Source organism: Calliphora vicina, chromosome 1 (genome assembly GCF_958450345.1).
Source record: "Calliphora vicina chromosome 1, idCalVici1.1, whole genome shotgun sequence".
NCBI lineage: Eukaryota > Metazoa > Arthropoda > Insecta > Diptera > Calliphoridae > Calliphora > Calliphora vicina.
The window spans coordinates 4,791,664-4,811,426 of NC_088780.1; the positions used below are offsets into that span (position 1 = coordinate 4,791,664).

General features: G+C 30.6%; 7 protein-coding genes across 7 annotated transcripts; 4 read left to right on the plus strand and 3 right to left on the minus strand.

Moving 5' to 3' along the window:
- Nucleotides 1–2,112: 2,112 nt before the first annotated feature.
- Prx5 (Peroxiredoxin 5) lies at nt 2,113–3,552 on the plus strand. The gene is made up of 3 exons (XM_065498791.1): nt 2,113–2,271; nt 2,941–3,075; nt 3,146–3,552. Exons 1-3 carry the CDS (start codon nt 2,176–2,178, stop codon nt 3,473–3,475), a joined length of 561 nt encoding a protein of 186 aa, XP_065354863.1. The 5' UTR covers nt 2,113–2,175; the 3' UTR covers nt 3,476–3,552.
- A 119-nt stretch (nt 3,553–3,671) lies between these two features.
- On the minus strand, nt 3,672–4,400 carry Cbp20 (cap binding protein 20). Its single transcript, XM_065498792.1, has 3 exons — nt 4,244–4,400; nt 3,971–4,188; nt 3,672–3,905 (listed from the first exon to the last, which is right to left on the minus strand). Exons 1-3 carry the CDS (start codon nt 4,292–4,294, stop codon nt 3,707–3,709), a joined length of 468 nt encoding a protein of 155 aa, XP_065354864.1. The 5' UTR covers nt 4,295–4,400; the 3' UTR covers nt 3,672–3,706.
- Nucleotides 4,401–5,240: 840 nt separating this feature from the next.
- On the plus strand, nt 5,241–7,157 carry LOC135949280 (protein phosphatase 1 regulatory subunit 21). Its single transcript, XM_065498793.1, has 6 exons — nt 5,241–5,457; nt 5,567–5,926; nt 5,994–6,173; nt 6,232–6,548; nt 6,605–6,851; nt 6,918–7,157. The coding sequence occupies exons 1-6, from the start codon at nt 5,401–5,403 to the stop codon at nt 7,005–7,007; spliced, it is 1,251 nt and encodes a 416-aa protein (XP_065354865.1). The 5' UTR covers nt 5,241–5,400; the 3' UTR covers nt 7,008–7,157.
- An 8-nt stretch (nt 7,158–7,165) lies between these two features.
- On the minus strand, nt 7,166–7,849 carry LOC135949281 (iron-sulfur cluster assembly 2 homolog, mitochondrial). Its single transcript, XM_065498794.1, has 2 exons — nt 7,713–7,849; nt 7,166–7,651 (listed from the first exon to the last, which is right to left on the minus strand). Exons 1-2 carry the CDS (start codon nt 7,754–7,756, stop codon nt 7,240–7,242), a joined length of 456 nt encoding a protein of 151 aa, XP_065354866.1. The 5' UTR covers nt 7,757–7,849; the 3' UTR covers nt 7,166–7,239.
- A 1,592-nt stretch (nt 7,850–9,441) lies between these two features.
- LOC135949282 (probable 18S rRNA (guanine-N(7))-methyltransferase) lies at nt 9,442–10,707 on the plus strand. The gene is made up of 4 exons (XM_065498795.1): nt 9,442–9,580; nt 9,642–9,679; nt 9,741–10,303; nt 10,371–10,707. Exons 1-4 carry the CDS (start codon nt 9,542–9,544, stop codon nt 10,556–10,558), a joined length of 828 nt encoding a protein of 275 aa, XP_065354867.1. The 5' UTR covers nt 9,442–9,541; the 3' UTR covers nt 10,559–10,707.
- On the minus strand, nt 10,549–11,966 carry LOC135949283 (dnaJ homolog subfamily C member 30, mitochondrial). The gene is made up of 2 exons (XM_065498796.1): nt 11,588–11,966; nt 10,549–11,121 (listed from the first exon to the last, which is right to left on the minus strand). The coding sequence occupies exons 1-2, from the start codon at nt 11,880–11,882 to the stop codon at nt 10,721–10,723; spliced, it is 696 nt and encodes a 231-aa protein (XP_065354868.1). The 5' UTR covers nt 11,883–11,966; the 3' UTR covers nt 10,549–10,720.
- A 231-nt stretch (nt 11,967–12,197) lies between these two features.
- Nucleotides 12,198–13,036, plus strand: RpS25 (ribosomal protein S25). Its single transcript, XM_065498797.1, has 3 exons — nt 12,198–12,316; nt 12,547–12,823; nt 12,890–13,036. The coding sequence occupies exons 1-3, from the start codon at nt 12,314–12,316 to the stop codon at nt 12,961–12,963; spliced, it is 354 nt and encodes a 117-aa protein (XP_065354869.1). The 5' UTR covers nt 12,198–12,313; the 3' UTR covers nt 12,964–13,036.
- Nucleotides 13,037–19,763: the final 6,727 nt, after the last annotated feature.

A 19,763-nucleotide genomic window follows, 5' to 3' on the forward strand; every position in this document is an offset into this window, starting at 1 on the left:
ATTTATACCATATTTTTAGGAAATATAACCTATGGATTTTTTTGTGTATAGGTCTTACTTACTATGGTCTTATATACGTCGTTGCAAAGGTCTTTGAAGTATCTATAATTTGATATCCATATTGTCTATATTAATGACTTAGAAATCCAGATATAGGTAAAAAATCGAGATTGCCCTGGGTTTTGCTTATACCTCAGCCGTGGACCGATTTGCTCGATTTTAAATAGCAACCGAGTTGGAAGAATTCCGGAGATATTGATGTATGAATCATTTATGTAAATTTTTTGAGGTCTTCGGAAAGATGATTTCAACAGACAGACGGACAAGGTTTAATCGACTCTGCTATCTATAAGGATCCACTCTGCCGTGTTTCTAAATATTACTTTTTCAGTATTCTTTAGAATTATGAAAATTTAATAAAATAAATTGTATTTCTAAGGAAATCAATTTAATGAACTTGAGCCTAAATAATAATTAATAATATTAATCAAGAATAAACGTTCGACAAAATAACCACTAATGATCCAGAATATATATGTATACTTTATAGGGTCAGAAAATTATATTGTGGAAATTACAAACTTATATATACCCTTCTCACGAAGGTGAAGGGTATAAAAAGCAACGAGAACTGACACAATTTTTACCGCGTCCAAATTTTTAAAAAGCTTAAAAACCAAGGCGTATTTAACAAGGTGACAGCAGTGGCGAATTGAAATAAATACAGGCGAATTCACTTATTTTTTATATATAGAGTTTGACATACGGACGTACGGGCGAATATTTTTTATATATGTAGATTGACATTTGTGCGTGCTATTTCTATAATCAGCTGTGCTGCCGATGGCACCTTATTAAATGCACCTTGCTTAAAAACCAAGGCGAATTTATACAAGGTGCTATCAGTTCTACAAATACAACAATTGGTCTTAACAAATGTCAAAAAACAAAAATGAAAAAATAAACAAATATGTATTAAAACTTAATGTAATGTAGATAATTGTATAGTGAGGGCTTTACTTATTTATGTAAAAAATAAATATTTTGTTAATACGATTAGAATATGTAGATATTTAAATATAAAAACAAGCTTTGACAACTGTTAAAACCAAAAAGCGAAAAAAAAAATTATCAGCTGTTTGACTGACTCCACCTTGTATAAATTCGCCTTGCTTAAAAACAGTGCTTTAATCACTGAGTTGACACTTGTAGTAGTTTTCTGACGTTATGTTTTGCTCCCCTGTTCGTACAGAGTCGTATTTTGTTTATTGGAATTTTTGCGCTGTCGTGAAAAGTTCCCAAACATTGGCTTGCAAATTTTCCACGAGTACAGAGTCGTATTTTGTATTTGTTTGGGAACTTTCCACGACTGGAACTGCAGCGCAAACAAATTCCTGCTTGTCAAGCAGCTATCATAAGTGCTTGAACAAGGCGAATTTATACAAGGTGAAGTCAGTCAAACAGCTGATAACTTTTTTTTCGCTTATTGGTTCTAACAATTATTAAGCTGATTAACAAAACATTTATTTTTTACATAAATAAGTAAAGCCCTCACTATTCAATTATCTACTCTATATTAAGTTTTAATTCTTATTTGTTTAATTTTTCATTTTTGTTTTTTGATATTTGTTGTTTTTGTAGAACTGCCACCACCTTGTATGAATTCGCCTTGTGCTTGAAGTTTACTGATGACCTAGGACAAGGCGAAATCATACAAGATGGTGGCAATTCTACAAAACCAACAATTGGTCTTAACAAATGTCAAAAATAAAAATTAAAACTTAATATAGAGTAGAAAATTGAATAGTGAGGGCTTTACTTATTTATGTAAATAATAAATATTTTGTTAATAAGCTTAGAATATGTAGATATTTAGATATAAAAACAAGCTTTGACAGATGCTAGAACTAAAAAGCGAAAAAAAAGTAATCAGCTGTTTGATTCTTTGTATAAATTCGCCTTGACCTCCTAGGAGAAGCGCTTGAATCAAGCAGATAAAGATTACAATAATATATATGTTTGTGTGAAGTAACTGCTTGAATAAATTTCTGTCGCAGAGAAGATTTTTACAAAAAAAACAAACAGCAGAATAATATTTGTTTTTTTTGTTTTGACATTTGTGCCGTAAAAAAATACGACGAACGACAAAAATATTTCTACAGAGAAGTTGCAAAAATGCAAATAGCCCGCAGCATTTTCGGAAATTCCTTGTTGAAGAACTATACAATACGTCAATTATCCTCGTCAACACGTGCCATGGCTCCTGTAAAGGTATGTTTAAGGATATATAGTTAAACCACTCTTTTATATACATTTTTTAATTTATACAAATTTCATAAAATTATGTAATTATACTTCCTGTTTTCTTGAGTATTATATTCATACGTAAGGTCATGGATACTCGTTTGCCTACATTATTATTAAAAATTAAATAAATTGTAACATAAAATATACAATATTTAGTTCTTAAACCATTTATAAAATAATGGATATCTAAAGCGTATATCTTCTGTATTTAAGATAATTGTCAATAAAAATGTGTGTTCTTAAAGCTTTATTTACTATTTATTATAACGTGTAATAGCTGTGGAAATTTCTATATTTTCACAGCAGTCATTGTAGATATGTTTTTAAAAGAATACATATACTTTGCAAGTTCTCATATTAATAATGCAAAATTCTAGGTGCCTATTAAACATTTAATGAATTTATAAAAATAAATTGCTTAATCAATAAAGCTTAAGAATAGTTATTTCAGTTGAAACAATTTAATAGTCACTAAGTGGAATAAGTAAAAGGGTTTATTGCAACAACATTTAAAATGGTTTTTGTAAATTATAACTCAGTTTACTAGCTAAATAAATATATATTTTTTTTTATTTATTCATTTGTAATATATGTAGCCATAGTATTTAATATAATTAATTTTTCTTTTTTAAGGTCGGTGATAAGATCCCCTCCGTGGATTTGTTTGAAGATTCACCTGCTAACAAAATCAATACTGGGGATTTGACTTCTAATAAAAAAGTCATAATTTTTGGCGTTCCCGGAGCTTTTACTCCTGGATGTTCAAAGGCAAGTACATAATTACGAATTGTCTGTTTCAATGAAAATTATTTAAACAAATTTGATTTGTTCCCTTTAGACTCATTTGCCAGGATATGTTTCATCTGCTGATAGCTTGAAATCTGAACAAAAGGTGGACGACATTGTATGCGTTTCTGTTAATGATCCATTTGTAATGTCAGCCTGGGGAAAGGAACATAATGCTGGCGGAAAAGTTCGTATGTTAGCTGATCCTGCAGCATCATTTGCCAAAGCATTAGATTTGACCATTGACTTGCCACCTTTGGGTGGAGTACGTGCTAAACGTTTTTCTATGGTGGTAGAAAATGGAGAAGTTAAAGAATTGAATGTTGAACCAGATGGCACTGGCCTAAGCTGCTCCTTGGCTAATAATATTGGCAAAAAATAACTTGTATATAAAAATTCCAATACGTGTATTTAATTATCAATACAAGATTATAATAAAAGTATAGTAAATACTAATAACTTCTGTTTATTACTTATTTTGTAAATGTACTAAAATGTTAGCAGAGGTGTTTTATTGAGTTTTAGGTACACCGCGAAAATTAAAATATTTAAATCTTTCAATAATATTAACGCATGTATTATGTAGAAAAAAATAAATTTATTTGCAACTAAGTCATCGATTATCAGTATTTGGAACAAGTTTTTGTGATAATAATTTGCCATAACCACCTCGGCCGGCATCATAATCTGTACGATATTCATCACGTACTTGTCCTCCTGTCTTGCCACGTCCATACTGCCGTCCCTCAATAAATCCAGCATCCCAGTCTACACGAATTAGACGGTCATCTAAACGTGTCCCATTAACATATCTGTCAACCAATATAAACATAAATGAGGTGTTCTTATTATGAAAATATGTGAGAGAAAACTAAACCTCATTGCTATTTCAGCTTCATTTCTCTGGTAATATTCTACGAAACAGAATCCACAAGGTGTTTTTTTATATTTATCCAGTCCCATGATAATTCTTCTAACCTCACCACATCTTGAAAATAGTTCATGAATTTGTTCCTCGGTTGTGTAAAAAGATAAATTTCCGACATACAATGTGGTAGTGTCTCGTAATGAGCGTTCTTGTTCGGACCGAGACCCCTTAAAGAAAAATTAATAATGATTTGTTTTTATACTTTTATAGCAAGATAAATACCTTAAAATGCTGGTCGCGGTATGAACTTAAATCTACTGAACTACTTGACATTATTTAATTATTCGGTTAATAAATAAAAATTTTAGAAATTTTTGTTTACAAGAAAAATCACAAAACGCCGCTTTTTCTTCGATGATGGTTGTCAAAAATTATGTAGTTGTTGTTATTATCCAGTGACACAAGGCGAATCTATAGAAGGTGACGACAGAACTACAACAAATACAACATGTACAGGTACTTTGTTTTTGTAAAAAGATAAGTGAACTGTCAAAGTTGTCTGTGGTTGTTTTTGCTTTTGGGTTTTTTGTATTTTTCGCCACAACAAACACAAGTGAATTGACAGTTCACTTGTCTACACAACTGAATAAAAATATAATCAGCTGTTCTTCTGTCGTAACCTTCTATAGATTCGCCTCGCAGTGACACTTCTCTATTTTGGTTTATTATTGGTTGGCAATGCATGGCCCATTAATTGTCAATACTAAAACAGATTAACCCTCTAATCGGCAAGGCTGCCTTTTGGCGAGTATTTTAAATGTATGTAATGCTGCTTTATTTGGTTATTTTTCCCGTTATAACGGTAAATATGTGTAAAGAGACAAACAATTTACTTAGTGTCAAAGTAAATTAATAAAGTAGCGACAGTACTACAACAAATACAACATTTACAAAAACCACAAGCAATTTTGTTTTTGGTTTAAGGTCTGAGCTGTCAAAGTTGCCTGTTGTTGTTTTTGCTTTTGGGCTTGTTGTATTTTTCGCCACAACAACCACAAGTGAATTGACAGTTCAGACCAAAGTAAAAAAAATAGTCAGCTGTTCTACTGAGTCTACTTTATTAATTTACTTTGCTTAGTGTGATAAACAAGAACGTGCATTTGTCTTTTGTTTGTTTTTATTCCCACGTATTTCTTTCTTTTTTCAAACAATAACCTGGTATATTATTTTACCTCGAAATAAAATTGGCCGGTTAGAGGGTTAATTGTCGAAACTATATCAAAGAAAGACAAGAGAAAATAGGATAAATTTTGTTGTATTTTCTATTGCACACACAAACTAAGAATAAATAAATTTTTCTTACCATTTATTTTATTTATTTTAAGTGGTACTGTGATAAAATGCAAATAATCCTCCTGTAAATTAATATTTTAAAAAACATGGATGGTTTTGTGCCCGAAGACAAATATCAAAAGTTAGCAAGTGAATATGCCAAGGTAGGTTTAGTGTAGTAAGCAAAAAATATACCATAAGTAATATAAACGCCCATGATTAATCAACAAATCTAACAAAATGTATTAAAATATAAATAATAACAACAAACAGCTCAGAGCCCAGGCTTCAGTACTAAGGAAAGCTTTATTAGAAGAGCAGGCCAAAAGTTCGTCACTAAGAGACCAACTAAAACAAAAGGAGACTACTCTGAGACGAGACGAACAAGAGATCGATTCTTTGGGTTTTCGAAACAAACAACTGGAACATCGCGTGGCTTCTTTGCAAGAAGAATTGGTTAAAAGTGAAGCACGAAAAAAGGAAAAAGACGCCAAAAAGAAAGGAAACAATGATAAAATCGAAGCGCAACAAGTGAATTTAATGAGCGGGCATAAAGATGACATTTCCCAAGACTCATTGATATTTGAAGAACTACAAAAAAAGATTATGGAAAATGCCGAATTAACTTCGTTGGTAATTTTATAAACAGAATTTAAAATCATCGACTATTATTCCAAACTCTATTCTAAATCTAATACAGATTGATGACAGGGAGAGAAGTTTACAAATGCATTCGGAGCATATTAAAGGTATGGAACAAATGATAGAAAAACATAACCTCGAGCATGCTGAAGTGGAAAAACGACTTAGAAAAGAAATGGAAATCTTACAAAGTCGCAACCAAGAATTGGAAACTAAACTTGTTGAGGCCGCTAGTATGGTTTGTTTAGTACAGTTTATATTAATACATTGGTTCAACTTATATGATATTATTTTAGTTGGGGAGTGAAGATGCATTAAGTGCATCTGGAAGTGACTACACACCATACCATAATAACAACCAAATACAACATCATAGTTCGCATCAGATGATGACATCAGAATGTCGCATAACAAATTTGGAAAAGGAAGTAGCACATTGGCGTTCTCAGTATGAACTTACAAAACTTTATACTGATACTCAGCACACAAAATCTAAAACTGAAGTTAATACGTCCTCAAATCCAAGTAGATCTTCAGGAAATTTATTCGACTGCAGTTCAACAACCACAGCAGCAGGTCTTACTTCTGTACCTTTAGTTGCAGAGGGTAAAAGGTAACACTTTAGATTTCTTTTTGTTTTAAAGTTATTAACAGTTTGAGCTTTTACAGTTCACGCGATTCAAAAACAGAGCAGTTTATACCAACCACCAAAGAATTGTTACTGTTTAATAATTTGGGTAAAAAGTTTGAAGATCTATTGAGGGAAAAGCTTTTAGCAGAATCTCGTCTTGCTACTTTTATATTAGAAGTTGACCATTTGCAAAATTGTCTCGAAAATGCCACACATGAACTTAAGGGTAAAGATGAACAATTGGATAGCATCAATCAGGCTTTGCATTTATTGGAAGAGGACTTGGTAAGAAACATTTGGAGAGTTTTCAATACAATTACATGCACTTAGTAAATAACATTTTTTCGGTAGACCACAACTCGAGTTAATTACGATGAGCAAATTAGTGTTTTGACTGAACAGGTCATTAATCTCAGTGAACAATTGGCTGCCAGCAAGTAAATACAAAAATTGGCCTGGATTGCCTACTCAAAAGTTTGTTTCTATTATTTAAGATTTCTTACTTTTATGCTTAGCCTAATAGATACCGACATGTAATTAGTAAAAAACACAATTGTATATAACATAAATAAATTACATAAAGAAAAACAAGATTCAAATAATTTTTATAACAGCGATATATATATTTACAACATACAAACATATTAAGATACATATGTACGTACAATATAAATTAGTCTAACTTAATAGCAAATGAAGCGCCACAAGAACATCCTTGTTCCGCCAAAGGATTCGCTAACATTCGAAATCCTGAACGTATAAGTTCTGAGTGATAGTCTACAGTAGCGCCAGTACAATATTCTAAGGAAACATTGTCTATGACTACTTTTGCTTTATCTTCACCAAATTGCATATCATCAGGATTCATTTTATTATCCAAATCGAACTTATACTGAAATCCTGAACAGCCACCTCCCTCTACTGTTATGCGCAAAAAACTTCCATCTTGGCATATTTCTCTCAATCTTTTTATACACGAATCACTAACTAATAGTTTATTTTCCGTATTTAAGCTAGAAGTTCCGATACTCTCGGACATCAACGTTTTTGAAGTCACCATATTTCTTTGAGAAGGTAATCTAAAACTAAATAAATAAATTTTTAAGTTAATATTATTAAGATATGTATTTTTTCTTATTATCTTACCATTGCCGAGAAGGTCTTAGAATATTTCGTAACAGAGACGACATTTTTTTTTTGTTCAAATATATAATTTTTCTTACAATTTCAATTTCACAAATTTATATCATTTTACGCAATTATCTATAGTAAGTTTATTTGGAAGAGTAATCAAAATAAAAACTAAAAAACATATGTCTATTGTTTTGTCAATTTATTGCATTATGATTGGCAACTCTTTTATACCCTACGATATGGTGATGTGGCCGATGGACAGGTTTGTAATTTGTGCTATATACAGTAGAAATTATTTTGTAAATACATGCGATGATACTTTTTTTACCTCCTTATTTTTGAAATTCTTGTATTTAAATTCAAATAATGAAAAATATTAAAGAATTTTAGCGATGATATAGTTTGTGGGTCACTTTTCATTAAAATAAATAAATCGACATACATATATATCTGTAAAATAATGCAGAAAGTTAACGAGTTTCACAATTCACAAGGTCTCTTATCATGTCATATTGCCATAATGTCCTAATATTTCACAATGGTTTTTATAGCTTTTCAAGCACAAAAATATCCTAAAATAATACTACTCTGTATGCTATGTTAGACCCCTTTCACTAAACTAAATTGCCTAGTGTGAAAGGGGTCTTATTGTGTTATCGTAACCAACCAGAAGAGACCTGCGCCGAATGCCTAAGAGTCGGTTAAGCCGAGCTGCCGAGTCGTGACATATTAGGACATTATGACAATATGACTGATAAGAGACCTTGTGTATTGACCAATAGTAAAAAAAACGTTCAATTTGGCTCAATTTTTCAACACTGAACTTCAAAATATTCCGGCACACAATATTAATAATCAATCAATTTAGAAATATTTAAACGTTTTCGTTTAAAAATGTATCTTCTTCATTCGGGTTGTTCATGAAGGTCGTAAATTTTAAAATATGTGATTTACTATTAGTTAGTACATGCCTTTATTTGGGAGAAGGACGAAACATATGGTTATGGTCGGTTCATTATGCCATCTATCCCCATAGAAGTATCCTATCGATGTAGGGCTTTAATGATTCTAAATATCTTGTTCATAGTCACTCTCCCCGCTTTCGAAAATATATACATATACATGCATATTTTAATTTAAAAAAAAATATTTGAATGTTTGTTTACTATTTTCCATTACTTTTTGTATTGAAAATTCTACTAAAAATAGTAAAAGTAGCATACAAACGAAAATACATATATTGATTTGATTTTGGGAGATAATGGAAGTAATAATTTCATATCTTTTGTCCGGCGTAACTTTTGAAAATCCCTACATATTTCACCTATTTTGAAAATTGTAACGCTTTTTGTAAAAATAAAACTGGTAACCCTACTACCGACCATCACAAATATTCCAACATTTCAGTCTTCAGGAAATAACAAAAAGTATATTAATAGGCTATAAATTTCACATAGAAAATTAAATCAAATTTTTCTCCAGCAACTCCTGAATTACCAACAAAATAATTATTCAGCTTATTAGTGTCCAGATCAGAGAATGCTGATTTACGTTAAATGCATTCAGCGTTCTTCAATGATTTATATTTATCACAAAAAATAACCTTTAATACACATAATAGGATGAAGGGCAAATATGATTCGGCACGGTTGAATATTATACACTTAAATACATTTTTATTAAAATTGGCAACCTCAATTTCGAAGAAGAAGACGAAAATTGGCAACACTAAAGAAAAAAATATAAACAATTGAAGCTGGGAAACACACGTGCAACATAATAAACATATTTGATTTTTCTAAATTTATTACATTTTTTAAAGTGAAAATAAATTAAAAACCATGGCACGGAGACCGGAACATTCAGCCCCACCAGAAATCGTAAGCATTTAAAATACATTTTATTTTCAAACGGGTTTATTAGTTTATTAAACATTTTCAGTTTTATAACGACGATGAGGCCAAAAAGTATTCCAACAAGTAAGAAAAAAAATTATTGTAAATGGTTTCATGGTTTTAACATAATAATGGTTGTTTATAGCACACGCATTATAGAAATCCAAGTCGAAATGGCTGAGAGAGCTGTGGAATTATTGACTCTAAATGAAGATGAGCCATGTTTGATACTTGATATTGGATGTGGTTCTGGCCTCTCTGGTAGCGTCTTAGAAGATAATGATCACGTATGGGTGGGAATAGATATTGCTAAATCTATGCTAGATATTGCAGTAGAAAGAGAAGTTGGTGGTGACCTGATATTGGGTGATATGGGACAAGGTATGCCTTTTAAACCGGGTACATTCGATGGTGCCATCTCGATATCAGCTTTACAATGGCTGTGCAATGCTGATAAAACTTCACACAATCCCCACAAACGATTATATAAATTTTTCTCTACACTGTTTTCTTGTCTCACAAGAACGGCTCGCGCTGTTTTCCAGTTTTATCCTGAAAATGCCGATCAAATCGAAATGGTAACTTCACAAGCGATGAAAGCTGGTTTCTATGGCGGCATTGTCGTAGATTATCCCAATTCGACCAAAGCGAAGAAGTATTTCCTAGTACTGATGACTGGTGGGGCAGCTTCTATGCCACAAGCTTTAGGTGAGTTTTAAATCAGAAGTTTTACTAGTTTTTGAATCCTATACATTCAAGAAATTAATTTCTTTAGGCAACGAAGAAGATGAAAGACGCATTAGTTATATTAAAAAAAGGGAAATGTGCAGGGACGCTCGTGGGAAACCAATGAAGAAGTCTCGTGATTGGATTTTGGCCAAAAAGGAACGCAGGAGACGTCAAGGCTTAGAAACCAGACGAGACACCAAGTACACTGGCCGGAAACGTAGTGGTCGCTTTTAAATAAATAACCCTTATTTATTATTGTTACATATAATCAATTTCGTTTTTTATGATAGTAAAATACATACAATATTAGCAGGTTCTCCTCCTTCAACAACAAATAATAATAAATTATTTACAATTTTCTACATAAATCTAAATAAGCTAAATTGATGCTTCTTTTTACTTTTGCTTCTCTTCTGCTGCCTTTATTGCTTTATCTTTAGGAGTGTCGTAGGATGATTCCGCCATAAACTTGAGGTATATAAGGACGCAAACGACGGCAATACCAAATAGTAAAATTTCATTCTGTGCTATTAAAGCATGTTCTTTCGCCTGAGCCTGGGTACGATCGAATTTAGCTTTAGCCGCTTTTCGGCGTTCAAAAGATTTTCCATAGTGTTCTTTAGACCACTCATCGAAATTGTAAATTGGTGTGCGACCTTCACTATTGGAAACCTTTGACTTCGTAAAGCGAGATTTATAAAATTTAGTTGATGGGTCATCTTCCACTTCTTGGTCTACATCTTTCACAGTTTCTTCAGTTGCTTGAGCATACTGTGAACCCGCCGTATGTATTATTCCTTAAAAATTAAAAACATTAGTGTCTTTTTATTTATCAAATTAACTAAATTGCATAAAATGAGCGTTCAAACTTTTCCATATTTTTAAATTAAAATGTTCACACTAATAAGTTGAAATATAAATTTAAAATTTGTTGTTAGTTACTTGTTTCTTTACAAATGCTTTTTTGTATTGTTTGTTTTTAATTAATGTCATTATTTGAAAGTAAATTAAAGAGTTAGACTTTTCTCTAAATTTTGGGAGGCTGGTTGCTAACCTAAGCAATCAGCAAAATATGCATTATTAGGACAAGCTTATAAGCCAACAATTGTTTTCAATAAATTTATTTAAAATAATGGAACTGGAAGTTTTAGAACGTTACAATTAAATTTGTATGAAACGTTTTAAATATATTGTAATATGTTTTTATTAGGCCATCTAGATTTTGTATTGCAATATTGATTAATAAATACAAAACAAACACACCTTTATCATATAACCTGCGCAATCTGAAGTTTCCCAAAACCTCATACGCTTGTGTTATTTCTCGAAATTTTATGGCTGCACTCTCGCTACCTTGGTTTTTGTCTGGATGGTATAGCATAGACAACCTATAATAGGCTGCTTTTATTTCTCCCTGAGTCGAATTCTTCGATATGCCCAGGGCTTCATAATAATTAGCGCTGTATGTTACAGGTCCCGTAAATATGTTGGCATTTTGAACACCTCTTGTTGTCAAAATCTTACGTATTATTAAATTATAACGCTGCGATGTGAACATCCTACATAAACACTGTTTTAAATTAAATGTTTGTTTTTTTTTATTTAATAAACAAAACAATTTCGTGTTATATCATTTTTTGCGACAAAAACAACAAAAAAACTTTGAACAGCTGACTGAACTTGAATATGTTGCTGCTTCTTCTTAATTTTTACATATTAAATTATTAACACTAAAACTATTGCCATATATATTTTGCAAAAGTAGAATATTGAAATTATTAATTAATTATTTCAATTTATTTTGTATAAATTTGTTAAAAATTTTAAATATTTTTTTTAATTACAACCCTGTTGGTTAATGTCTCTACTTAAAACATGGTAAAACATATTCTTTTGAAACACTTCCTAAATATGTCAATTTTTTAGCATTTATTGTTTGGTAGCACTGACAATTTCCGTCCTCCATCTTTTTGCATTGAGGTTTTCAAGATGGTAAGTTGTGTGGCCCAATGTATTTTCTTTTAAAACAGTTAAAATTTAACAAATAAATAAATAGTGGAGTGAAAATATCAATTTAACAATGAACAAGTGCATAATGTAATTTAAACCATAAATAATTGTGAAATTTTTTGAAAATTAAATACAAAAAAAGAATCGTGTGAAACATAACCTAGAAATATTTGAGTAACAATGTTTTTCTTTTTATTTGTGTTTTATTTTAGCCGCCCAAGAAGGACTCAAAATCCTCGGCTAAACAGCCACAAAAAACACAAAAGAAAAAGGAGGGTAGCGGTGGCGGCAAAGCCAAGAAGAAGAAGTGGTCCAAGGGAAAAGTTAGGGACAAGTTGAACAATCAAATTCTTTTCGACAAAGCTACATACGATAAATTGTACAAAGAAGTCCCACAGTACAAATTGATCACTCCCTCAGTTGTTTCTGAACGTTTGAAGATTCGTGGCTCTTTGGCCAAGCGTGCTTTAATTGAATTGCGCGAAAAGGGTAAGATAAAAAACAATAAATATTTTGTTTTATAATTACTAATTTGTATTTTTTGTTTGGTTTCAGGTCTGATCAAACAAGTCGTGCAACATGCCCGTCAAGTTATATACACACGTGCCACCAAGGGTGATGATGCGTAAATTTCTTGATACCTTTAAAAGGATGTGTTAATTACAGATAATTTTTGTATTAAAGTGTCTTAAGGGTAAACAATTATCTGTGTTTTTATTTAACTATTGGAAACTTTAAATTGGTTTATGGTGAGTTCCAAAAAAAATAACAAAACTTTGCAGTGATATCCATGACAAAGTATACTGTTTGCTTTTTTTTATTTTTCATACATTTAGGGACATGTAGCATTATCAATGTTTAAACTTTTGCGTTAGCTTGCAACTAACCTTTTTGGAACTCACTCATACATCTAGTTTATATTTGTTTTTATTGTAATTTACTTTTGTAGACATGATATTCCAGTTCCGTGTTTTTAGCATTTGCATCCTTATACCAATTCTTTATTATTCCGGCCTTATTTATAATCGATTTTTAAATTTATTACAGGTTTATAAAAGAAATTTTTTGTATTGAAATTTTGTTTATGTTTTTCTATAAAATTAAGAATTGATTATGAATAAGGGCGTTACAATTTAAAGTAAAATTAATGAATGTATGACATTGCGATTGTATGTATTTAAGGGAGGTGGAGGCGATCGAAACCGGTTTTTTCAGGCCGGTATTTAATCCAAAAGAAACATTTGATGTAATACTTTCGACGTATTCTATGTTTTTTTTTAATTTTTTGAATTAATAATTTTCTTATACATTTTGTAAGCTAATTTTTCCAAATATAAACATTAAAATTTTTGCCCGTTATCCTTTAGTTTAGGAGTTAGTCATTCCCCCTTATAAACACATTTTGGAACAAATCAACAGTTTATATTTTCATAATTTTTTTTCTGTTAATATTCATATTTTCTGTATTGCCGGCCTTCGGCCGGACGAAGGAACTTTAGACTCTGGGGTGTATCGAACACCGGCTTCGCTAAAATCACTTTTTCTGTATATCAAAATTTTCTGAAGTACTGTAAATTCAAAAAGGAATTTTTGGTTCAGAATATTAAACTGTACCATATTATATAGTACATTAAAGGTATTGTGAAGCACTAACGATCAGATAGGGACTTTTCGGAAATGCATCACTGCGCTGCATCTGATGCGCAGGGCGTTCTAAAATGCAAAAGTTTGTCAACACTGCAAAAGTCTTGCATTCTAAAAAGCAACAGTGAAGTAGATGATGCGCAAAAAACCATCAAACATGCATCACAATAATAGCTGATGCATTGTCTGCTCATCTGCATCGCAAACTAATCACATGCGCATCAAATGCAGCGCAGTGATGCATTTCCGAAAAGGCCCATAGTTTTCCAAATATATGAGAAATGTACTATTATATGTATTGACTTTAAATTTCTATAACTCTTAAACTAAGAGAGAGCAGGCAAAAATGTTAACGTTTTTGTGCTTCTAATTATGAGAGCTATCAACCCCAAACAAATTATAAAAATGCAAGCTGTTTCGCTGATCTTGATTTATACCAAAATTTGATTTTATGCGGTTTTTCAGAATTTTGGAACGAATCATTAGTTTTTTATATGAAGCTAGAGTATCGTTTTATAAATAAATTATAAAAATGTAAGCTGTTTCGCTGATCTTGATTTATGCCCAAATTTTTATTTTACCAAAAGTTTTTTAAACATTTAATTATGAATAAGATTTTTTATATGATAGTAAATATCTCCTATAATTAATAAATTATCTGAACAATATCATTGAATAGTGCTCAGAGATGGAAAATTAAATATTTGTCCGGTATCAAAATAATACATATTTAAATAGTACTTTTTCCAACACCTTGGAGCACTAAATTTTTTCATTTATTTCCATATTAACGTAGATTTATGCTGCAAATCATCTATATACTCAATTGTGTTCTGTAGTTTTTACTATTATACACATATCGCTCATTTGCTGCAACAACGTCATAATTAAAAAAAACAAATTTCGAGTTAATAGCACCATTGTATAGTAAATAAGTTGTTTTAATAACTGACAAAGTCTTGTGAACTAGCTTCTAAGACCCCTTTCACATTAGGCAATTAGTCTTCTGCGCAATTTTTTGTGTTTGTAGATATCAGAGGTAAAGTCGGGTTAAGGAGAACAAGTCGTTTCAAATTTGAGTACAGACTTGGTTGGTCTTTTTTTTTAATTTATGTTGTGAAAATGAAAAACAGACTTACGCAACTAAATTGCCTAGTCTGGAAGCGGTCTAAAATTACACGCAGGATCGGCATAGCAACATTTTGTCCTAATTTCATATTCAGCCCAATTATGAAAAAATTCCCCCGGAGTTTTTTCCCTTTTCTTATTTTTTCTATTCAAATTCTATGTTAAAAAAACGAAAAGGGAAAAAAACTCCCGGGAAGTTCGTTAGCGTCCTATAAGTATGTGTTAGACATAGTAATATTCAGTGCTAGTTTAAAATGATAATTACATTATTTTAAACTCTGAGTTAAATGTCTTTTAAGAAAATTTGTCCAATATATTTGACCTCACCTGGTAGGCAGGTGTGTCGATTTACCTGTAATTTGACTTCATATTCTTAATTAGCAGCCTCAAATTTGCTTACACTGAAATTTTCAGTTTTCTATCTCAACTAATTCTATTTAATGTCTGAAAGGTTTAACCAGAAATTATATGACCATATTTGGACATTAAGTTATTTTCCTAAAAAAAAATATATCGGTTTAAAAACTAAATATCGTTACTTGAAACGCAAAAAGCCCTAACTTACATTTTAATAATTTTACAGGAGATGGAAAAAACATGATAAAATAAAAAATATTGAGGTTTTCTATGCGAATTTCACCAATACAATAAAAAGCGCTCCGACGAATTCATTTCTGTTCTAATTTTGTGTATATGGGCAATTCCACGAGAATCGCTACCACGACTGAAAACACAAAAACCCTTGAAACTTTTTTTCAAGATGATTTGAATAGCAAAAAATAATAAAATGTTAATATCTAAATGTATTTAGATCATATTACAACATTTTAAAGACAAAATTAATAGTTTAAACTGATTATATTTAATTTTTTAATGTTTTAAGTGACCTGGAGACGATCAAATAAACACATCAATCGCATAGTTGTGTGCGTGCAGTCGTTCTTTTTCGGCTACACGTTGTCGGCAATGATTGATGAAAATCAAAATGTTTTGATTTGACGACTGATTATTTGATCGTCTCCTGTTGTGATTGACAATCAAAATCCACTTGCTTTGTGTTTGCCGTGTACGGATGAAAAAAAATATTCATATTATTTATTTTACGTCTCTGATTAAAAAAAAAAACCTGAGTTTTTTCGAGATTTTTGGTAATAATGGAAAAGTGCGTCCAAATACAAATGGTGATTGACATATTTATTTGTACGTCTTCTTTAAAGCTTCAAGCATACAACACTCACACATATGCACTGATTGACGGATTGTATTTGATCGTCTCCAGGGCACTATGGTATGTTTTAGGCTAAAATTGCGGCGAAAACTAGGCTCCCAATTAGCTTGTAGTATGAAATGAATTTGACTCTGAGTGTTTTTTTGCTATTGTCAAATTGTTTATTGAAACCGAATGTATGTATATTTTCTATTCACTTCTTTAGTTTTTATATACAGTGAGGCCTCGATTATCCGTGATTCGATTAACCGGCAACATCAATTATCCGTGAAAGGAAAAGAAAATATTTTTGGATCGACTAAAATTTTTTTTCATCGATTAACCGTAATTACCTCTATTATCCGGCATTATACATATTTACACGTGTTTAATTTAGAAATGTTGTAGTTTATGAATAGTTCCGGAAGGAACGATTTAATGGAACTCCATTTTCGGGATTAACAGTGAATGAAAAGCTAAAATATTCCACTCAAAAATTAACAAAAAAGCGACATATAATTCACAAACTATATGTATTAAAAAATTACTCAAAATTGGTACTCAATTAACCGTGAAAATTGATTATCCAGAATGCTCCCGGTCCCGACCATTACGGAAAATCGAGGTCTCACTGTACATATATTTACAGAATATATGTATATTGTATTATTATAAGAAAAAATCTGTCACGTACGATATTAAATTTTATTTATTATAAAATCATCCAAAGATTGTTTTTATTTTAATATAACGGATTGTAAAGGAAAAATATTTCTTTTAGTATATATTTTCTTTTAGTTTAAGAAATTAAAAGAAAACATAACGACTCTCACGATTCGAATATTTTCGCATATTTCTACATGTACCACAAAATGAGTTCCGTTTTATGTCAGGTACGATATACCCTAATTTCGCTCAATATTTTGTACAACAATATTTCGAAAGAACTTTTTATTATTTTAAAATATAGTACCCTCTGAATGGAACATAAAGACCAAATTATTTTTCAGATACTTTTATTTTTGCAAAATCTATTCCACTCTATAGGCGTACAAATGTCACGTACGATGATATGGAATTGCCCATATGTGTAATATTTCAACAGTTATGTTACCTATGGGCTTTATGTTTAGTTTTTTCTGAAACCAAAATTCTGACATTAAAAAATTATTAAATCTAATATTTTAATAGTAAGTGTTTGTTTTTTTAAATAGCGCTTTTATTTTTTTTCTTAAATATTGCAAAAAGATAATTATTATTCAACTGGAATGTTGTCATAGAAGTAATGGCAGTCTACAGATAGCAGCTTTTTTAAATCATGTAGATGTTGACATTTCTTTTTTCTCAAAACTTTGACTTACTTTCATTTCTCTATGCTAACGGTCAGTTACATTACCTCTAGAAAATCCAAGTTATTTCTTACCATTCATACTTCAATCTATATACATTTTTGATATAAAAACTGAAAATATCTAAATTCGCTAATAACTTGGCCAATAAGCGTTTAATCAAGAAAAGGAGCTTGATCTGTCATCACTCATATTTCTGACAAAATATCGATTAAATATAAAAACTAAAAGTATCTAAATTCGCTAATAACTTGGCAATAAGCGTTTAATCAAGAAAAAGAGCTCGATCTGTGATCACTAAAATTTTTGAACAAAAATCGATTTTTTATATAAAAACTCAAAATATCTAAATTCGCTTATAACTTGGCCAATAAGCGTTTAATCAAGAAAAGGAGCTCGATATGTGATCACTAAAATTTTTGAACAAAAATCGATTTTTTATATAAAAACTCAAAATATCTAAATTCGCTAATAACTTGGCCAATAAGCGTTTAATCAAGAAAATGAGCTCGATCTGTGATCACTAAAATTTTTGAACAAAAATTGATTTTTTATCTAAATTCGCTAATAACTTGGCCAATAAGACTTTAAGATAAGGAATTCGATTTGTGATCACTAAAATGTTTGAACAAAAATCGATTTTTTATATAAAAACTCAAAATACGCTTCTCACAAATCAAACACAAGCATTTTTTTAATTTGGACAGGACAACGTCTGTCTGGTCAGCTAGTAAATAAATAAATAGCATGTTACTCCGTTTAAAAAATAAGCTGACAGGTGTTTCCTACTTTTTCGAACCTTTTAGGGGAGAAAATGGATAAAAACTGTATTTGGCACCCTATGTATCTTTTAAATCAATAAACATGGCCAAGTTATTAGCGAATTTAGATATTTTGAGTTTTTATATTAAAAATCGATTTTTGGTCAGAAATATGAGTGATCACAGATCGAGCTCCTTTTCTTGATTAAACGCTTATTGCCAAGTTATTAGCGAATTTAGATAATTTGAGTTTTTATATAAAAAATCGATTTTTGTTCAAAAATTTTAGTGATCACAGATCGATCTGTTTTTCTTGATTAAACGCTTATTGGCCAAGTTATTAGCGAATTTAGATATTTTGAGTTTTTATATAAAAAATCGATTTTTTGTCAGAAATATGAGTGATTACAGATCGAGCTCATTTTCTTATTAAACGCTTATTGGCCAAGTAGTTAGCGAATTTAGATAATTTGAGTTTTTATATAAAAAAATCGATTTTTGTTGAGAAATATGAGTGATCACATATCTAGCTCCTTTTCTTGATTAAACGCTTATTGGTCAAGTTATTAGCGAATTTAGATATTTTGAGTTTTTATATAAAAAATCGATTTTTGTTCAAAAATTTTAGTGATCACAGATCGAGCTTTTTTTCTTGATTAAACGCCTATTGGCCAAGTTATTAGCGAATTTATTTTTTTGAGTTTTTATATAAAAAATCGATTTTTGTTGAGAAATATGAGTGATCACAGATCGAGCTCCTTTTCTTGATTAAACGCTTATTGGCCAAGTTATTAGCGAATTTAGATATTTTGAGTTTTCACAGATAATAAATAAGTGATCACAGATCGAGCTCCTTTTCTTGATTAAACGCTTATTGCCAAGTTATTAGCGAATTTAGATAATTTGAGTTTTTATATAAAAAATCGATTTTTGTTCAAAAATTTTAGTGATCACAGATCGAGATCCTTTTCTTGATTAAACGCTTATTGCCAAGTTATTAGCGAATTTAGATAATTTGAGTTTTTATATAAAATATCGATTTTTGTTCAAAAATTTTAGTGATCACAGATCGATCTGTTTTTCTTGATTAAACGCTTATTGGCCAAGTTATTAGCGAATTTAGATATTTTGAGTTTTTATATAAAAAATCGATTTTTTGTCAGAATTATGAGTGATTACAGATCGAGCTCATTTTCTTATTAAACGCTTATTGGCCAAGTTATTAGCGAATTTAGATAATTTGAGTTTTTATATAAAAAATCGATTTTTGTTGAGAAATATGAGTGATCACATATCGAGCTCCTTTTCTTGATTAAACGCTTATTGGCCAAGTTATTAGC